General features: G+C 31.5%; 1 protein-coding gene across 3 annotated transcripts in view; it reads left to right on the forward strand.

The window, feature by feature from the left end:
* Nucleotides 1-22986, forward strand: part of LOC119687942 (protein madd-4) — a 115733-nt gene that overhangs the window by 36218 nt on the left and 56529 nt on the right. For all 3 annotated transcript variants that reach the window (XM_038102504.1, XM_038102505.1, XM_038102503.1), the window contains exons 6-10: nucleotides 9850-9979; nucleotides 13478-13580; nucleotides 13996-14091; nucleotides 17247-17441; nucleotides 17540-17817. In XM_038102504.1, the coding sequence (XP_037958432.1) occupies nucleotides 9850-9979; nucleotides 13478-13580; nucleotides 13996-14091; nucleotides 17247-17441; nucleotides 17540-17817 (802 nt within the window). The remainder of the gene's footprint in view (nucleotides 1-9849; nucleotides 9980-13477; nucleotides 13581-13995; nucleotides 14092-17246; nucleotides 17442-17539; nucleotides 17818-22986) is intronic.

Below are 22986 nucleotides of genomic sequence, written 5' to 3' on the forward strand. Positions count from 1 at the left end.
TAGGATTAATTAAATATATATATATAGATTAGATTTTAATTTAGATTAAAGTAAAAGTTTTGTAATTCTATCTTAGGTGATAAGAGCAAAGAATCTCCTCTTTAAAAAATCTCAATTCAAAACCAATTAAATTAAATGGAATTATGTTATATGTTTATAAATGTATATTTTTAATGTGTAAGATAAATATAAATTTTCACAAATATATTGACAGGAATCGCATTCAACTTTTTTTTCCCTTTCAAAATAAATGCATAATTTGTGTGGTTTATTCGTAGGCACGAGTTATCAACTTCGGTGCACTTAACACATTCTCAGCTACTGACTACTTAATTAAACTGTAATAATAACATTATTATCGATACTTGTAAGTATCGAGTTCTATATTTTAATGAAAAGCAAACAAATACATAATCCAGTAATCGAAAAATCATTGATTTTTCAATTGCGATAAAAATTTATTTACATTTGCGTGCTTCCGTACGCCGAACAATATATCTTGAATGTCGTAGGAGTTGTAGAAGTCAAAGTCGACACAAAGTCTATATATTATTTAAGAAGGTTTCATTTCACTCTTGGCTTTTTTTACTCTCTAAACACGCACATTCAAGTAAGGCACAAGTTCAATTAGGACCATGACTATTGTATAATACAAAAAAAAAAAAAAAAAAAAAAATTACCATACACATACGAGTTTAGCAGGAAAAATATGCCATACCAATATAGCTAGACTAGTATACATACCGCCTGAGTAGGAGTTACTTAGATATTTGGTATTATAAATAAAAGATAAACCGAATGGCGTGACAAAGACAACAGCGCCAATAAGAATAACAAAATCAGCAGCAACAATGAAAACAACTTGAATTATCGAAAGAAATTTTCACATAAATTGTTAATGGTTGTTTTCGTACTATTTTATCTTTTTTACTCGTATTTTATATTCTATCGCATTTTTACATATTTTCGTATACTCGTATTAAATTATCAGCAAAGTCAATAATTTAGCATTGATAAATGCCACTGCCGCACACTGAGGCACCGAGACACCGAGGAACGCAAACGCAGCCTTATTTATGCATTCAAAGAACGCATGTAGCCCTCGACAAGTTCAGCCGAATTGATTGATTTCGATTGACAAAATCAATTACAAGCCAACTTAACTGCTTCAAATAACTCAAAAATGTGTCACCTTCGCGGTGGGTGAGTGGTAGGTTATGAATGGATAGGATGGTATGGGATGGGATGGGATGGGATGGGATGGTATGGGATGGTATGGGATGGTATGGCATGGTATGGCGGCGGTATCCTAGTGATACCATACTACCGGTGGTATGGTGTGAGCAAGTAAGAAAAATGCTTCAAACATTTCAGCGTCAATTGCAGGCACTGCTAATTATTACACATTTGACAGGAGTAATTACGAGAAATTATAAGTTGACACGAGTCGGACAGCGACTACGTGTTCAGGACAACAAACACACCCCGCTATTGGTGGCAGTAATTACGAATTAATTGGTATTTCAACTGCAAGTGTTTTCACATGCATTAAAACTAAAACTAACACACAAATTAAAGGAGCTTTTTTTTTGCAAAGGACTCAACCCAAAATTTTGTTATATCTTTATTATTTTTGTGTTCTTATTATGCTTCTTTTTGACAATTAGTATCTAATTAATTTTCGTTTCTCTTCAAAGTTATCCTATAACATAAAATCTCAGTACAAAGTGAGTTCTGCTCACTAGTCTCAAAAATCTACACTCCCAATCTTGCAAGATATATGACCCAACTAACAGAATAATCAAAACTATAGTAAAATTATTTAAACAATTTCTTGAACATTTTTTTGTTTGAAAAAATTTTTAATTAAGATAATTATAAACTAAATTATTAGCTTTTACAAAAAATTAAGCACTACTCGGCTAATTTCTTTGTTCGGCTAACCAACAAAGAAATCAGATGATAAAAACACAATCATATAAAAATATAGTATACTAAGATCCAGTGCTTAATGGGAATATATTTTATGTTAAATAACGCCACCTTAAAGAGATTTCATAGAGACTCTATACTACGTATGTTTAAATATGTTACTAAATTTAAAAATCCCATTCATCATCATCATCATTGGCTAGACAATCCTTCATGGGTATTTGTCTACTGTAGTATACGCCTCCATGCGTCTCGATCGCTCGCTTTCACCCTCCAACATCTCATACCTAAATCTTTTGCGTCCTGATCAACTCCATCTACACATCTTGGTTTGAACGACCCCTGCTTCTAATTCCTGTACACTGTTTGTTTATGATGTGTTTTGGGGTGTAATTTTGTTCTGCTCTAATAATATGTCCTACCCATCTAAGCTTATTTGTTTTAGTAACTGTTATTGTATTAGGTTCACCAAATAAAATTTTCAATTCATGATTGTATATTTACTATAATATTAAAAATTTTGAGTGCCTTTGGTCCTTTTTAAGGAATGATTTTATCAAATTTCTGTCTGAAATACTCGAACAGTAATGAAGCAAGAACAACAAAAATTTTAATTAATTTATTGAAATTTGTTTCGAGTATTTTAAGTCTTTTTTTCACTGTTTAAATATGCACTAACAGGTTAACTTCAAATGACTAACAACCAATGAATAACTTAATTGATTGGAATACAATTACACCTTTGCTCTTAAAACTGAATTGGCTTTGAAACTACTAAATAGATAGCAATCCGGGAGCTTGGTATTGTATAAATTTGTCCGCTCAGTACTCTCGAATTTGCTACAGAACATGTTGTTGCAACATGTTGCTAGTTCCTTGAATAGTTAGAATTTGTGATATAGTTTCAGTTCCATTGTATTTCCAAACTAAAAGAAAAATGCTGTACTTATAATTTCTATTTTTGTACTAATAAGTTATTTATATTATATAGCAGGTATACATCAACATATAACTTCATGACATGATATATCACATATAATGCATATTTTAACTTCATTTTTTTTTTTAACTTATTTAATCGTCGAAGACATCTATTGATGAAACTTCAAATTTTTTCTATAAATAAGGCGGTGAAAAGCCAGGTTTCACATCCATAGAGCAATACTGAGATGACGTTTGACTTAAATGGTCTCAGTTTTACAAAAAAGGATATTTTTGCTGAGTTCCATATTTGATGTAACTGCGAATATGCGCCCTTTGCCTTGCTATTATTATACTACCTAGATAGGTAAAATTTTCGACCTGCTGGATTGCTTTGCCATGCAGCGTGAAATCATTTTTGGTGTTAGTTTTAATAGAGTTTGTTTTATCGATGTTAAATTTTAAACTAAACTTTCTGGAATTTTTCTTGTTGTCGGAGTGTTTCACTGTCGTTTACATAGGCCACGTCTTCAAGTTGTGCTGTAGAGTTCCAATGCCTCTTCGTTTTTCATCATAGAGTTTTCAGAATTTCGTTGATGACGATGACAAAAAGGATAGACGAAAGTAAGCTTCCTTGGTATACTCCTCCGCTAGTTACGATATACTCTCAGAGTTCATCATTTTAAAGCACTATAGGTTTAAAATCAGCGTATTGAGCTCTAATTAATGATGTTAATTTGTCAAGCACTCCTTTGGATCTGAGTGGTGTCAAACGTTATGCTGTAGTCGACAAAAACAAGTTGGAGTATGGACTGCACGAATGTTTTGGACGTAATCCAACTTGCTGTTTCCTCAGCGGCTGATCAAGTTTCAATTTAATGTGGTTTAACATTATGCTCGACAGAACTTTCGACGTAATAGAGAGTAGCATGTCTTCACAATAGTTTTTACATAGCGACTCTGTAATCAGTCCGCTGGAACCTTCTCTTCAATCCAAATGGATTTGAATATTTCGAGCAGCTGTTTCGCTATGTGCTATGTACACACTTTCAGAATTTCAGCAGGTATTCTGTCATAACCCGATGATTTGTTATATTACAAGTTGCTATTTTTACAAGTGATGCTTTCATTCAAAGATGATGGTTGCGAACTTATTCTATTTTGAGACTAGATCAGTTACAACTTTGTGGTATACGTGAGGCGAGCTCTTTGGGGTTTATGGGATTAAATAGTTTGGTGAAATGTTGCCTGAACCTACAAAGTTGTTCAGTTTTTGTCGTGATTAAAGTCTCATCTTTCACTCTTATTGGAAGTGATGCTGTGCTATATATGCCACTAATCTTACACAAAATGTTATACAGAGCTTTGATGTTGCGTTGTTGAGCCGCTTGCTCTGCTCTGCTTTAAAACTAAATATCTTCAAATTCATATGAAGATATTGATACTTTAAATTATAGTACATATAGAAGTACAATGGAAGCCTGACAGAGAACTGGATTAGTTTTAACTAGTTAAGTTTTTATCTATTTCCATGTTTTGAAAAGTAAATAGTTTTGTGTATGTTCTAAAGTAGTATATAGCTTTTTTAAGAGGATTATATTAGATAATTCTTCTTCATAAACGAATTTTGTTGCTTTGCAACTCATACATCGCAAAAGTTTGTTCATCTTTACTATTGACATTGATTACTTTTCCTGACAGTTTGGGGTAAATATTTGTCACATTTGAGTTCATATTTTTAAACATATTTTTCAGCTTGAATTGTTGATGAATTCAGAAAGGTCATAATGTACTTCTTTCATTAAGCTATCATATTATATTTTCACTTCTGTTTGTAAGTCCATTTAAAAGTTCGGAAATATTATAAAAATAATAAAAATAATGTATTCAGTTGACACACATCCACTGTTCACTTGAGGTCTTTAAATTTTATGAATTCGGATTTCATAGTTGGCATTGAGGTCATTGAGGGCACAGGACAATTGAAAACAAACTGAACTAAAATTATGCATTCTCACTGGTATTAAACAATTAAAAGTTAAATGAAATATCCACGTATTGCTACTCGTTAACGTTTAATTATGATTCCTTCCATTTAAGTAAATAGTTTAATCCTGCATAGAATAATGGCGCATTTAATGACAATCGCGCTGTGCCGCTGCATACGTAAATAATATGAAAGCTTAAATACAAATACAATTATGAGAGTGTGAATTCAATGAACTCGCTTGTTTTCCTCCATTTAAGTATTTTTTTTATATAAATTTATTTTTCCCAGTCTATTGGCGTTGTGGGTTTTCGTCTTTGTTGCCACTTATACAAACACTCTTACGCCTGCCTCATGTATGTATATGGTCTACTAGAAACGGATTCATATGAACTTCGATTGCCAGAGGCTGCATAAATAATGCAAATGGTTACAACGTACTCGTTTGTTTTACTCGTACACGATAACATCCCCATTAGCACAAATACAAAGCCGCCGGCACACACACACGCACGCACTCAGTAGTATACATGGTAACCATACGGCATATATAATATCATACTTGTACATGTTAGGGCATGTAGGGTAGTAAGGACGCCATCTAGCAATTTATGACTATGCTTGCTAGCAGGTAAGACTACATTATGTAGTTATGTACGGTCCTGCAAAGAGCATTCGAATGTAAGTGAAGCTATCGCTGCTGTTCCGTACTGCCGCTGCGGTGAGTAGTGCATCTATTGCTATAACTGCGGCTCTGCGGCTGTGCTCGTAGCTATGATATGACAAATACTCGTTATTTGCTTTTAGATACATTTTAGATTTCATTTCCAATACAGGTTCGTTTTTCGATAACGACACAATGTGATTCGAATTTATTTATTCATCGTTGATTGTGATTTTCATAGGACACAATCAGGATTATTGTCTTACGGCAGATTGTAAGAAAATGAACATTTTTGTTGAATTGTTATTCAGAATAATCGCATCTTTTTTTTTACCTGTTTGCGGTAGTAGAGCCGAAGAAACACAGTTGCCTAAAATCTCATTTGAATTAGCTTAAAGAGATGTCGTGGCTTTATAAACTCTTATGCGAGTATATAACCGTATCTAAATAAATATGTATCTTAAAAATACTTTAGTAAAAAGAAAGAACAAAATAAAAAAAACGGCAGACATTCCACGAAGAATTAAAGGACATTGCTTGTTAAAGTACATTTCAAAAAACGGTCACTGCACATCAACTATTATTATATACTATAATAATAGTTGAAACCGGCTTTATAAAGTATTTATTTGTTGTGACACTATCCTTTTTTACTGAAATGAACTACAACATCCAATATAACTGAAACAAGATATCGTGAATCTGTCATATTATTATTGATTTAATATTAAATAGCTATTAGTCGTAGATAAATAACATATGAGAGTGCTAGCCGTTCTAAGAAACTGAGGGCCGTGTTGTGTAAAAAGTCATAGGCTAGTCAAAATAGACTCGTTTCCACTAGAACATTATCGTTGGCATATTATACAGACTATCACAGAAATTGTAATAATGTGATCCTAAAAGTCAAAAATGTTAACAATTATTACTGAACCACACTGCTTTGATAGAGATAGCCTCGGCTCTCATGAGCAAGTTGAAATCGACATTTTGTTTTTTCTCACACTCTCAATTTTATAATTTGTATTGGAAACAACAACAATTTCGATTTTGACGAGCCAATGAGTTTTTGCACAACATGACCTTAAGGAAACCACGTTGTCGCTTTGATAAAGCACGCAATGTTTTTAGTCCCTATTCTAGTGATATCAAATAGATATATGACTAAGTACGAGCCTAGCGAAGATATCCATTTTCTGTCAAGTGGAAGAAGTGAGAAAATTTTCCTCATTTTTTTTTTGCCCCATAGATACAACTACAATGAGTAAAGAACTTTCTCCTCATTTTATTTGTCCAAAGAGCTAAATCAATATTCATTGGAAAGAACTCGTTATCGGTCGACATGTCTACCGTCAGTAAGGCTATTATATCGAATATCGAATGATGAGTAAAACTAATTAATTGTTGGGTTGCGTATCAAGTCATAAAATCACTCATTGTGACATTTTTTAGTTCGTCAGTACTGACATTTAAGAGGATTTCGATATCAGATCAAATTAATGCAAGTAAATCACTGAATGTAGTCACATAACGTTCTAAAATATATGTTCTTTTGATACAAAATTTTACAGTTTTAACTCCAATTCCTCAAAGAGCATAGGGATTACACATTTTACTAAAAAGAAACTGTGTTGACACAATGCATATTACGTTTGCTTAAAGTCGATCAACAGCAAAAACTCATTGATGGTTCTAAACATTTTTAAGATATAATAATGCATAATGAAAGGAATTTCTAAACGCGATATATCACTAGCCATATCACTATCACTAGCCAGATGATCACTAGCCAGATGATCACTAGCCGAAGTGATCAAAAACCCAGGAATCAGTTGAAATCAAGAATTGGTTTTTTAATTAAATTTTTAAACTATCAAGAACTTACATTAAATAGTATTTCCAATGTGTTTCATGATTACAAGAACTTGTTCTGAAGAGAGTACAAGAAAGTGTATTTTTGTTAATAATGTTATATGTAAAATTTCGATAGTAGCTATGCTAAAATAATAGGAATACATTTAAAAATGCTTCATCGCCCGGCATATTCTTTAGATTTAACCTGAAGCAATACTAGTCATTCGCACACCTTAAAAGGATGCTTTGAATAAGGAAAAATATATTGAAAATCTTAAATACATATATATAAGTAAATCGTTATAGTGCTGAAATAGGATTAATCTTTTCCTATATAATTTGTTTTTATCAGTCAGCCAATAAACTATTAAAACAGTCTCTCGTACACAGTTTGATGAAGTGATGCATAAGATTTCATCAGTACCAACCATAGAATATAATATCGCTAATAGAGTATTCATAATTTTCTACACTACATTATTGCTATATCGGTAAACAAAATTTAGTGTGATTATTATGTGAAAAGTATAAATCATTTATTATAATAATAAGTTGTTATTATAGTTTAAAATACATGTTTTCTTGAACTTGTGTGTATTATATTGTATACATATTCTATTGATTTAAACTATCTTTAAGAAAAAAGGAAATAGTTTAAAATTAACCTAGTCCAATATATAATACAATGAGATTGTGTCTTTGCCTCAAAAAACTTTTCTTTGTTATCGTAAATACCATTTAAAAGTTATAAAAGTAAGAAAGTAGGCCATGGGAAGTTTGATTTACGTTGTGGAACTCAATTGAGTTTTCTTCAACATTTTAAGTTAAGTTCAGAGTAGTATTTATGCTACACACAAAATCTTTTTCGCTATATGAGAACCTTCACCGGCATCAGTTTTCAAAAATTACGTTGTAGTTTAATAGTAGTACTTTAATCTATTAATTAATTAATATATTATATAGTTAGAACTATCTTCATAGTTATTTGCTTATCATTTATAAGACTTTAATACAATTAAGTTTTTCTTCAAACCTTTAAATATCTTATCAACGCAATGAAAAACATAATATTTCGTTCTAGAGATATATGTACTCTCCATTTTTAAAATATCTTTAAATAAAACTTACTTATGCTATAATACTTGTATACCTAAATACGATTTAAGCTAAAGCTAAAGCTAACTATTAAAGTAAGAAAGCACCGCAAACTTCCTGAAATCCTTGCGTTTATAAAAAAGTTTATTTTCTATTTCATATCTGAGATTTTTCCACAACGCTTACTTTACCAACCCAATATTCCCTTGAAATGATAAAGCGATTTGCATATCTGCGTTCTGATTTGTATAAGCACAGTAAATCTAAGTTGAAATCGCTTTGCACTACTTCAGCTGAGATAATCCACACACAGAACATACTGCTTAAGTTTTTGTGCTCGTATTTATCTTTAGTGGAAGCAGTCACTCTACATTTGTGTCAAACGGAAAAAAGTCAATGTGAAAGCGTAAAAATTATGGAATATGAAAATTATACCTTTCTCTGGTTAAGCGATTGATTATTAAAAGTCGTAGCAACTATTCCAGAATACAGCTCCATGCTATCATCGCCACTTCAAGAACATGAATTCACACTACGGAAGATGGAACAAAGTTTTTGCAAAACGTTTTTATTTCCTATACCAACAAAGGACGTAGCACAGTTCGCTTAATCGAATGTATAAAAACGAGTGAGGCTGTATTTAAGACGGTTACATTAAGTGATGGACGGAAAAAGAGGTAGGAATAAAGGTAGGCAGACAAGCAGACAAGCAGACATATAATAAAATCCGACTACATTGGAACGAACATTTGTTTGTGTTAAATGAAATCGAATTATGGTTAGCGACATATAGAGTCTACTTCTTATCTGTTCATCTTGGCAAAACTCTACTCAACTCAATAGAACATAATTGCCTCAAAGCAACACTTGTGAAAGGAGATGTAGGTAGGTATGTGGCTAAAGTACGCTTGAGATTTCTGCATTCTATATTATGTGTACGAAAAAGAAACTTCCACCCTCCTCTTCTGTTTGCTTTTTATTGCTGTTGTCACTATAACTTGTTACCTTTGTTAACTTAACTGTTGGTTTGCGTCGCGAGATACGCTAGAAGTATCTACCATAGACGTTGCAGTTGTGTGCCTGTCTACATGCTGATATGTTTGTTAAACAATTTTCACACCAAAGTCTAATTCATACTTTAATGATTTCATTTTTGTACTGTACAAATAAAAAAGAGAACAAATTAAATTTTCTTGAATTTTCTTGAATTTTCTAAAATTTCACAAAAATAATCTTTGCTTAATACTTCGAAATATCATAGATGATTATTTCGGTGCGTATATTTCAACTTTTTATTTTTATTTGATGTAAATTTTCTTATTGATTTAATATTAAAATTATTCCCTTATATCTTTTCATGTATAACCTTTACTACTTATCGACATACACACGCAAGGTTATAAGATGTCTCGTCCTGTGTGCAGGAGTCGCGTTACTGGAACCGATGTTGAAGATTCCTTGTGTAATCCACTTAGCCAGCCGGAGCCATCTGTAGTATTTTGCAACACACATACATGTCCGCCAAGGTAAGTTTCAGCCTATGATAAGTACTTCTTGGGTTTTGTTTTTTATTTTTACATTTTTCTTGAAAAGAAAAATTTAGTAAAAAATATGCTCATATTTGCATATTGTCTTGGTATCGATTTTTGCGGTCTGCATACGAAAATATCTTCGTAGATTAAAGAAATTCCTCTTGTGTAAGGAAATAAAAGTACATAAGATAAAGTATTAAAAGAGTTTTACTTGTCTTTTATTGTCAAAAAAAAAGAATGTTTAAGAGAGCACAAAATAAATAATCCTTACAACATTTTACGGTTAGGTGATTCAATGAACGATACCTTAAACGTAATCAATTGGATTACCAAGAAGATTACTTTTCATCATGACTGGATCAGACTATAGTTTCTTAAAGCAAATTATTTGATCGACTTATCGCTAAGATAATTTAATTTTAGCTAAACCATAATTTATTATACGATTAAAGCTTAGTTTTAGTTCACCAGTTAATTTTTAATGTAAGCTAAAATATCTCATCACTACATAAGCAATAATTTAATAATTTAATTTAATTTAATGAGACTAATACGAACAATAAGATAGCATACAGCCTTAAATAAGCATGATGTTTTATATATTGTAAGGTTGCCGACTCTATATGTTTCATCACAGGTCTGATTTCTCAATCTGGTCTAGAAGGCTGAACCATTTCTCTGTTATTGACCAACATTTGCAAAATTAGAATTTAATTTAATTTTTTTGCTTAACTGGATAATGACCAACATGGATTATTGGACTATTTTGACTGTACTTGAGAAGTTTGATTTCTCTTAATTTTCCTTATTAAACTCTTAAGTTCTGTGTCGCTTAGCCGTATTGGTCTTCTAGCTTCCAACACTTTTTCCAGCAAATAGTCCTATGCATATTTATCACTGCAAAAATGCAATCATTCTTAGTTCCAATTTTATTAATTTCGTCTAAAGATTCATCTTTCTCTTTTTTAAGTTTTGCATTAGTCTTCAGTTTTGATGATCTGAAGACTAAGATCGAATGAGCTTATGAGTACAACTTTCCAAATGGAGAATTTAGAGAATTCACGAAATAGACAATGATATATAACTATAACAAATACGTGTCCTTCAACTTCAATTTGCGGTAATTTAAAGCAATTTCTACTTCAATTAATTATGTCCCTGAATAGAAAACCCATTTGGGCAATTGTTCTTTAAATTAAAGAAAAATTTAATTAGTATTTTTTGAATTTTTGTTTTTAAAGTGAATATAAAATATGCTTAATATCAAAAATAAAAGTTATTACAATAAAAACTTTATACTTCAATAAGTGTTTAGATAACTTTTTGCTGTGGGTTCCTGTCTGCTATGTCCCTGTCTTTAATTTATTGATAATGAACTTTTTTCAGGTAGATATTGTCCTATTTAAGACATTTCGATCAAAATATATTAATGCATAAAACCAAAGAAAGTCATTAATTAGTCAAAATTTATTTTTCTCCATTTAAAAGTGCGCCCTAAGGCATGCAATGCAGAATACGTCTATTTGTCGCATTATTCTCAATATATTTTTTATATAGTCTGGTTGCGATATATCGGATGAATTCGATTAAAAAAAAGTTAAAATTTTCGCTTCGGAAACAAAAAAATTACTACACGGTATTATGTTAAATGAGAACAGTGCTTCTCGCGTTATATCCATTTTTTAGTCCCTGAGAATAATGATAATGAACTTTTTTCAGGTAGATATTGTCCTATTTAAGACATTTCGATCAAAATATATTAATGCATAAAACCAAAGAAAGTCATTAATTAGTCAAAATTTATTTTTCTCCATTTAAAAGTGCGCCCTAACGCATGCAATGCAGAATACGTCTATTTGTCGCATTATTCTCAATATATTTTTTATATAGTCTGGTTGCGATATATCGGATGAATTCGATTAAAAAAAAGTTAAAATTTTCGCTTCGGAAACAAAAAAATTACTACACGGTATTATGTTAAATGAGAACAGTGCTTCTCGCGTTATATCCATTTTTTAGTCCCTGAGAATAATGCAAATAACGCTCTTTTGACAAAAACTCTAAGGTAGGTTTAATAATATCAAACTTTCGTATGGAAACGTCAGATCACACCTTACAATAATTAGTAATGTCAAGGCTCAAAATATAAATAGTGACCCTCGTATTTGATACTCGAACAAGAGGGGTTGATGAAAATTTATTATATCGAAACTACTTCAGTGATGAGGAATATTTTTTACTAAGAGGACATATCCACATAAATCCACTAATAACAGTCGGAGTCCTATTGCAACCACAAAGAATGAGTATATGCTATAGAAAAAAATCCCAGACCACCACCCCAGATTTAAAACTTAAGAAGTTATGACACAAACTATTCCGGTTTGTGTCATAACTAATCCGGTTGTTACACTCAGAAAAATAATTTGATTGATTTAACCATATATTAACTAGATCTCAGGTCCGAATATACTTACTCGGCTCGACTTATGTTGGTTCAATTATATAGCATGTTGGTTTTCATATCTTTTTACTACATGAACTAAGATATCTCTAATAAAATAATCAGAGCAATATAACTAGTATGTGTAGAGTGTAGTGTAGAGTGTAGAGCTACAAGATAACCAATTTTGTTTTCTGAAGTGTGATTCTAAGATATTTTTTATTAAGATATATGCTTTCAACATAATGATGTAACAATTCACACAATATGCCCTGTTTTGGTTTCGTTGCGCTAGAAATATTACAGACTCGTGATTTCATGTTTTATTGTTGTAAATGGGTCAAGAAGATCATGTGATCTGTCACCGCTTGATTTTTTTTTTAATTTTAGCATAGGATCATATATATACAAAGAATTCTTATATATCAGCTAGGTAATTAACTGGTTTGTGCTAGTTATCTAGCTACAAATCTTCAAAATTGTAGCTAAAAGACCCAGTACTAAACGATATATTGATGTAATAATTTGATCAAAATCTGAATAGCAGATGTGTTTAACCCTGTATATATAAAAATAACAGATTAATTAAAGGGAAATACTTAAACCTAATACACTTAAATGTTTATACCTGTAATTCCCTTTTGATTGGTTTATCTATTTTATCTGCATCTAAATAAGAATACTTTCAGTCGCAACTCTAGTAGTCACATTTTGTGGTGAATAAGAAACAATATTTTAGAGGACTGGAATTAAATTTCACAATTCCACAAGTCCTTCTCGTAATTTGTTTGTTTATTTTTGAAACTAAAAAATGAATATCTTCTGTACTTGTGCAGATATGAATTTTTTATCCTCGTCCAAGTTCATATTCCTATTGCACGTTACTTAATTTGAGTTAACTTAATTTGACTGCCTACCTTTGTAGCATCGACTCCGTATGCCAACGAATGTAACTTCTGCCGGTTTACTGATTGGATGTACCCAATTTGCATACCTCACAGTTTTGTCGTATTGTGCATCTAATTTTCTTTATTTCTATTCTGCTTCAGGTGGATTGCTGATGAGTGGAGCGCGTGTAGTCGTCTTTGCGGCCCCGGCTATCGTGAGCGCATAGTCGTCTGTGCTGAAGAAAATAATGGCATGAAAACAAGGGTGAGTAATTTGGCTTATGAAGTATGTACGAGTTAATTTTCCGTATATGAATACTCGTGCGCTGTCTCAAGTTGAGGCACACTTTAATATTTAAATTTTAATGTTTAATAATACGACAACGTACAGCGAGCAAATCTACTTGTAGTACCAAAATGCTTTGGGCAAACTAACAGAAAGATTTTGCTGTAAATTTTAGCTGCTCTTATTTTTATTTTTTGTTTTTTTTTTTGTTTTTTGTACTCCGTTGCTAACAAGCACATCTTCATTGTAGGTAATTGCTGTTTAACGCCACTAAAAATTCTTGCTAATATCATGAAATTACAGCATTCTCAGCACCCTGAGTAAATCGCTGTTACTAAAGTAAATGTTGCTTTCCCTGCTTCACTTTAATTTGATTTTATTTTCTGCATTGCAGGTTTCGGATGTCATGTGTAAAACAGCAAAGCCGCCAGCACAGGAACAATGCATAGTTCAGGAGTGTCCAAAATGGGAAGCGGAAGAGTGGAGTGGGGTAAGTGTGCAACTTAAATATTTAATATAAGCACGACTATGGTCAAACTGTTAAAGGTGTTAAAATTCCACTAGGTCAACTTTGTAGAAATCCTTTAAAGTGGGATTTGGTAGCAAAAGTAATTTGTTACAGAAATTGCCATAAAAATGGAGAGCAATGGAAAGGAACATGAATTGTTTGCACTTTTAGTGCAACTGCAGGACAAGAAAAAAGGAGAATTCAAAATTGCATTAGAATAAATTTAAGAAATAAAAATTAAAAATCAATTATTTAAGTTAATGTGTTTTTTTAAAGCTTAGAGAAATATTGTCAGATGAAGTGAGTTTACTTAAAAGAGTTTATTGACGATAAAACCATTGACTAGCAAATATTAAAAATAAATCAGTTATAAAAATGGGTTCGAACTTTGTTTCTTTCATTAAAAAAAAATCGCTCTAAGAGAAACACTCTAGTCCAACTAAGGGGCACAATAGATCTTTTAGGTCGCAGTGCATTACCCCTTTTTAACAATATTAATAATGAATTATATAAAATGTTTCAATAGAAGAACTATATCCTAAGACTTAAAAACCAAAGTCTTTAAGTTATATACAAGTATATTGGATGTTGTTAAAAATTGTAGAATGTATATATTCAAATTATTATTTACTAGAAGATTCAATGATTTTATATGAGCTTGATGATAATTATGTTTATCATAACTATGATGACACTTCTTCTTTGTCTGTTTAAAACAACATATCTGGTTGCGCTATATGCCAGTATAGTCTAGTTTTCTAAATATCGGTATTTAACGTTAACATTTTTTTCATAAAAACCTTTGCCAAATACTAGACGCTCTGTCTATTGTTATATTTGTTATTACTCTATTGAGACTTTTATCTCAGTAAATTCACCTCTTAGGAATGGTTGTGGAAGATCACAGCATACAGTGGATGCCAATCCCATTCCCATTCAAGGGAGCTTAGTATTTGTAATCACAACTTTAAGCTAGGAGTAAGGACGCATAAGCGTTAATTGTATGGGATGAATGATATCTACCTAGAGAGCGTAACCTAGGGAGGTAGGGAGACTACTATCGGTATAGTCTGTGAAGAGGAGTAAGATATCCGTGATTGTACAGCTGAATGGAGTGGGGAAAGCGAACCATCTCGTCGAAGTAGAGAACAATGGATTGGGGAAATCTGTGGAATAAGGCTTGTAGAAACTAGGAAGAAATCTTTTTTTTGTGTTAATAATTTAAAAATTTCATGCGTTAGTTGACGTTCAATAATTTGTGTGTATTTTGTTAGTGCAATTACAATTGCAATTACAATTATATCGAGATCTATAACTATATATACACTTTATCGATTTATAACATATGTAGTGCAGTTAAAAAAAATTTCTCTGAATAAGCGACTTTACTTAAGTCCCTTGTCTAATACGCAGGTCAAGAAATAGAAAATTTGCCCCGTAAACCACTAATAGCCTTAATTTAAATTTCAGAACATAGCTGATTTCTTTCATATTGACATCTTTGTAACAGTCATGAAGAACGTGCAAAAATTACAACTGGTTAAAATATTTAGAATAAAGTTAGTCATAAAACTCATGAATACAAATTGCCTGACACGTAATATAATAAATACATATCCATTATAATGGACACATCATACTCAAAATCTGAAAACATGTATGTTGATATGTAAATCCATATTTCAGCTATTTTAAATAGCTAAGTAAGGATTATCTCTTAGTGCAGTTGAAAAGTGAAGTAACATATAATAGTAATAAGATCCAGTAATGTTGGTTTATTTTGTTATCTGATAAACTGATAACTTAATCATATAAAGGATATACTTTTTGATATAAATTTCACGTATCCTATCACAGTTTCGGTTTTAGAGAATAGGCTTCCTAAAGCATTCAGTTCAATATCGATCGTATGTTGTATTCTCGTTGCATGAAAGTTACTTATATGAACTTTCTAAAGATATGTATAAAGAATTTGTATATATACATATTTAATTGAAATCATTTAATCATTTAAATACAAATTTTTACACCTTCATGAACTACGATTATCTGCTAATTCGAAATGCAGATTATTCCTCGAAGATGAAGAAACTACTATGCATATTCTTTGTGACTGTCCAGCTATAATAACGCAAAGAAGAAACTTGTTTTATATGGAATTTCTGTCACAGGAACAGATTAAGAGCTCTTCTCTAGATTTAGTTTTGCACGTTATTCACAAAGCTTTAAAGGGCTTTGTGTAATCAATAATGAAATTGGTACAATAGAACTCTTCTAGCCGCAGTACCGGCTGTTGGGTGATTTCAATCAACACTTTCAATAATAACTGATATTTTAGAATCAACATTTAATTAGTATAATTATTAATTATTATACTAATTTACTAATTAGTATACTAATTATACTAATTTAATTAGTATAATAATTTTTAGTAGTTTACTTTACACTAGGGTTTTATAAGTACTATTAAAACAACTTTTGTAATAAAATCAAATAGATTTTTATGTACTCATGATTTCTTGGTTTTTGTAAAAACAACCTCAAAAAATTTTGAAATAATTATATTATTATATTGGTTTATGTTTGAATTTCTTATTATATTTGCGATACTGACTAACAATCGTCTGCCCAAAGCAACATTTAAGGAAAGAAGAACAGAACTCATAAGGACAACTTGCTGAAATGAATTGTGAATATCCTCTCTGACCCTGTGGCAATTGCATTAATAACGAAACGTTTCATCCAACAGAGTGGCTCCTATAATCGGCTCTAGTTAATAAGTTTTATTCTCCCCAACTAAGGAAAAAGGAAAGCAATTCTTGTTAAGCATTTAATTTACATTAACAGATTCTTTTAGGCTACCATTTTGAGTACATCTACAATTGCTCTTAGGTGTGTTTTTGAGTACATTAAATTCAGTAAATAACCCATGGCCATACCCAAATGTATTTATTCACTCTCTCAAGTTTAAAGAAAAAAAAATTTTTTTATTCCACAATGCATAAAAATTCTAAGTAAATTGTTTATGACGGTGGCACTCATGTAGATATTTTCTTTCCTTTCATGATTTTCATGACTAAATTCTGGATTGCGACTTGACGATTCTGCGTATGCTGAACTTAATACGGTTGGCTTAGTGTTCTGTATCCTGTGGTCATGGCATTCAAATGAGAGGTGTTGAATGTAAATCAGTTGATGGCAGCTTAAGTGCAAAATGTGACCCCAACACAAAGCCGGCAGGCGTACAACAATGCGCGACTGGGATATCCTGTGAAGGCGGCAGTGTTACGGGAGGTCAAATTATTATAGGAAGTAGTAATCCCATTTCGACGGTAAGTAACTTAATTACAATTCTGCACACTTTTTTGTAAAATGATTTATTGCTGTTGCATTTTGAATTGCTAATGATTATCTCTTGTTTACTCTTAAGAATAATGAACAGTTTGGCGATAGTTCTGCCATTGATGACTCCGATGAGGAAGACGATAATGATGCTGAGGACGTGGATATGGACGAAAATGAATCTGGTGGTGCTGAGGATACTGAAACGATATCGTATAATGATCAACCACCACTATATGCACAACATTCGGTTAATCGTTTGTATCATGATGAAATGTCTGAACCTAAAACTCAACGCTTGACCAGTAATGGACGCGGTTCATATAAAGAAAACTCAGAACCACTACAACCATCTGCAGATCCGACGTAAGTTTAACCTATTTTTACTATTGAAACTAGTATATACAAAGTCTGTACATCTAAATATATGACAGTTAGCTGCAAAGTATTAAACCTCCTGAAATAATTTATAAGTTTTAAGCACCAATAATAATTTGGAAAATTTTAATATTAATCTCAATGTATTATGGTATATACAGTAATCATAATAATTTATAGATAGTCATAGATTTCATTATTTCAAAAAAATAAATTTAGTTCTTTAAGACATTAAAATTTATACAAATTAATATATTACATATTTGATTGGAGACAGGCAGAGTCACCTCACAATATATATAATTTCATTGCTCCTTTTGGACAAAATTGAACCGTTATAAGATGTGGTCTTTTTGAACCAACTATCAAGAACTCTTAGAAGAAACAACAGATTTTTGATTTAGTTGAAGTTTTTATCACTCTTAGTTTTAAAACCACCATATTTTCGAAGAGCTCTACTAAGAATATTCTACAGTGATTCTATAATTGGAATAACTCTCAAGTGTCTAGTTGCTAATAGAAGATTAGAATGTGTTCAATTTTGGTGTTGGATTTATCATAGCATAAAATCAGCAATACAAAATAAAGTATGGATTTATTTAAAAAATTATTCTTGAAAGGAAAACATTCCACTGATCCAAACTAAGCCCGAAAGCCATAGTTCGTGTTAAAAACATCTGTATCACAACTTCAGTGTTAATTTAAAAAAAATGTATAGTGTTTTTGAACAATATTTATTTGTTCAATAAAATTAAATTTCAAATAATATTTAAGGTTTTAATAAGTTACGGTTTAATTGACTTACTGGCATTTATTTGCCTATTGAAAAATCAATTTTTGAAAAAATCGAATAGAACCTTGTACTTTGACATGCCGACAGATTAAGTCGAGAAAAAGATAAAATACTTTTTTTACACAAATCATGATTTCTAAAGCCACTAGTTTTAAGGACTTTATATATGCATTGGATTTTGTGTTAAAAATTTAATTTTTTAAAATATATAAGTCTAAAACATATAAATAGATCTATTTAAATAGATATAAATAGACTAAAGGTGCACTGCCTGCTCAGAACCCAATCCTTGTTAAATACTGCATGAAATCAATTTGTACATATGGACTTCAATTATTTGGCAATGCAAGTGCATTAAATAATAGAACTTTTTGAAAACCTTATTTAAAATAACAAACGAAACAACCAAAGTACAATTTTACGTTAAAAATAAGAAAAAAAATCACAAAAATCCTACAAGTATCTATGCTAATATCTATGCAATATCAAGTCTTAATCAAGATCCTCAAAAAAGGAGGCTCCTAAAGAAATTAATCGCCGCTGTGTACGAGCTGGGCAAAAACATAGTAGATGAGAGTGACTCCCATCGTCTTCCCCACAACTGCGACAGTTTTGATTGAAAAAAAGATTTAATCTTCTTAGTTAACAGTGACCTATATCTCGCCATGTGTAGAAAACCTATGTGTAGGACTAGACACCTGAGAATATCAAACTGTCCAATTGTAAGGAAAAACCAATTGATCTAATTTGATCTATAAATCTATTATATATAATTTTTATTTTTTCAGTCTTTTCTGTTCCACTCTTCCTTATTTTTCTATGCAAGAACACAAAATCCACCTATTTAAGGATAATGTGTCTCTTAACAGTTATCTTTGTCCAATAATCATTATTCAAGTTTCTATAATTAAGTACAGAGTCGTAGCATACGAATTACTTGTTGTAATCAACGTTTAACTTTTTTCGTGCAACATATTTTTATAGTGTAGTTGTAAGGAATCTTAATATTTAAATACTTATTCTTAATATGTGAGCAAAAAAAATCTTCATAAATAATTCCAGCAAACATATAAAAAGGATTCAACATCCTACAAATTAATCACATTTTTTTATTCGATTAGCCAAAAAATTTTATTTAAAGACTGCTATTATTAGATACGTAAGGTTTATTTCGGAGAAGGCATGTATATTAATCCTTCACTTATGTGTTATCGAAATTTCGTAACATTTGGGTATATAGAACCAAAATTATCACATCCTCGGTTAAAGTGCTTTAAAATATTGCTATTACTATTACAAGAGACTAGTAGTATCTGTAAGGGTTGCAATAATCTGCTTCGATGGAAGCTAATATTCGATATTAAAAGTTGCACGAGAACTGTACAGACAGTTTTTTCAAATCATACTTCAATAGATCTGTTAACGATGTAATGCTCTCCTCCGCTGGGATGTAGTATTTCATTTATTCCTTGTTTTTACAATTTATAGAAAAACTGTATAGACAACAATTGATTTCTTCAAAGAAAGCTATGATGGAAAAAAATGACCAATGGAATAGACTACCAGATACTAAAATATAATTTTCCACTATCACAATGGTCGGTTGCATATTGCTCTATCGCTGAAAAATCATCTCGTTTAGAACACCATAAATAGTGTTCCCTTACGTTTACCGATTATCGTCCATTTTATTAAATGTCGAATGATATCTCTGACATACGATTCAGTTGTATTCAAGTTGCTGAAAATCCGCAAAATTTATTTTTGACATCGAAACTTTTAATCTTTGGCAAGAAACCTTTAACTTGCTAAATAGAGGAGAAATGGGTATAATTTTCGATGGGCAATATTTTATAAATAAAGTTTGTAAATAGACTCAATCGATTATAGCTTCTCAAGCATCTTAAATATTTTCTTCGATAAAACTTTAATTTCCAATTTAATAATTTAGTAATACAGAATGCTACTAATTAGCTGCAGAATTTCTCATTAGAATCACAATGTTTTCCAACCGAACTTACTCTGAAGTAACTAATTAAAGTTAAAGCTTTCAACAACCTGGAAAGAAAACAAATTTTTTTTGTTTTGTTTTTTTTTGGTTTGTCATTAGCATTTTTATATGAATTTACTTTTACGAAATTATTGAATTAGTTCAAATTGCACTCTAAGCATAAAGTCACCTAATTTCAATCGATTAGCATCTAAGCGCAAGAAATTATGTCTGTGTAATTTACGTACGGAGCTTGAGTCGGAAGTGTGTACTTAAAGCAAAACACCTTCAGTGGCTAATCACTTTTTCATACACAATCCACAATCATCACTAAGCAGGCAACAAACACACTTAAGTGCTGTTAATGAACTTAAGTGGCTTGTACGCTTATTTGTTTGCTGTGCTCAGTGCAATTGTTTACGATTATAGACGTGGTCTATGGGTTTGTGTTGATTTCGGTCTGTATATGAGTATCTGCGATGACGTGTTAGGAAATGTTATTTAATGGATAAGAGTGCTTAATAAGTCCATAGAGCAAGCAGCGTCCTGAGCGTCCTGCGAGAAGTGCGAGTGAGGTGATTTGTGTGATAAGCTTCATTACTGCTAAATAGTATTTTTCTCGCCTTCAATTAACTCAAATACACAGAATGAGGGGCAATGAAATAATAGTCAAACCAATCAAAAATCTCACTTAATTGACAAATTAAAAGCAAATACACAGTACTAAATACTGTCGCAACAATTTGCATAGAACTACATTGTGGACTACGAACTACGAACTACGAACTAGAGGCTACCGACTACTGACTACTCACTACTGACTACTGAGTAGTGAGTACTGACTATAATGCGAGTTCACACAATAATCCAGCAATTCATTTTCATTTCAATGCTTTTAATTGTTCTAGTTTTATTCAAAGCGATGAACATTAGCATTATGGGTACTTTTCCCTCATTTTCCTCAGAGCTTCCGCTTTATTTAAATTGTTACTTTTTGTTGTTCCTGTTTTCTGTTGCCATTTCCGCTACTGTTTCTGTGACGTCTTTTGTTTCGGAATTTGTCGCCAGCGACAATTCATTACGACTTCTACGCTATTTGCTGTGAGTCATAGTCGAGCAGGCAAACAGACAGGCAAACAGACAGGCAAGCAGGCAGGCAGGCAGGCATACATTATTATGGCAGATACTTTACATAGTTGAGTTCACTCAACGTGGCGACTTTTGAATTCTAGTATTATCGATTTCATAAAAACCATTCCGTTTAAGTTGTTCGGACAACCAATGTATTTTGGATTTTTGTAATAAAAAATTTATAATGAAATCTCTGAAAAATAAATAAATATATACAAATATACAACCAAAGGAACTATATAGACAATGTAGTAAATATAATTTTTTATGAGTTTCTTGTCAGCAGCTCTCTACGTATCTATCAGGCTCTGCTCGTTCTGGCATTAGGCCATATATCAGTATTTATGCATATGTCTGTTGGTATGGCGGTTGACTTGGATGCCTTGCGAATTGGTTACTCGTGATACTAGTTGGCAAATATTGTATCAACTTCTGCTATATTTTGGTTATGTTCGTGTGATTGTGTGTGATGGCAATGATGTAGTTTCTGCTGTTGCTGATTTTGGGTGCTGATGCTGATGCTGCTGCTGGCGAAGTTTTTGGAAAGTAGGTCGATTCGGTTGCGCTTTAATGGAAATGGATAAAACAGCTATCGTGGCAAATAGGCTAATTCTGATTTTTCTTTTCTCAATTTTTTTCCTTCATTTTTTCATTGTTTTTATAACATAGTTTATTTGAGTCGTGGTAGGATGCGGCGTCGACAGCTAGACGCGACTCCATGTCGTCAACAGTTTTGGCTGCCATTTGCTTTAGTATCTTTATACTCGTACATTCTTTCTACATGGCTTTTAATATTTTTTACTTTTTATTGCGGTTAAGTTTATAAATTGTTAGATATTTACTAGCATTTTTTTATATTCATTTTTGTTAACTATATAAATTTTATATACAAGCTCTTAGTTTATAATCAAAAAGTATATATTTGCAATTAAAATTCAATGCTAAAATTCAGATTGTAAGAACTTTTTTATAAACTTTCAGTCACGTAGTGATATGTTTACGAATTTAAAAATTAGTGTACTTCAAAAGTAGTTTTAGCAGATTTATGATTTTGACTCTTTTATACCACTAGTCATATATATATAAACATACATTATAGTATCAGAAGATACTATACAGCATTAAAGAGAGTTATTAACTGCGGTAACCAAAACGTAACACTGCATACATGTGAAGAAATCTATATATATATATATATATAAGCACAGGTCAGCAGCTCTAGCCTCTCTACGTGCCTACGTCA

Source organism: Teleopsis dalmanni, chromosome X, assembly GCF_002237135.1.
Source record: "Teleopsis dalmanni isolate 2A chromosome X, ASM223713v2, whole genome shotgun sequence".
Classification (NCBI taxonomy): Eukaryota; Metazoa; Arthropoda; class Insecta; order Diptera; family Diopsidae; genus Teleopsis; species Teleopsis dalmanni.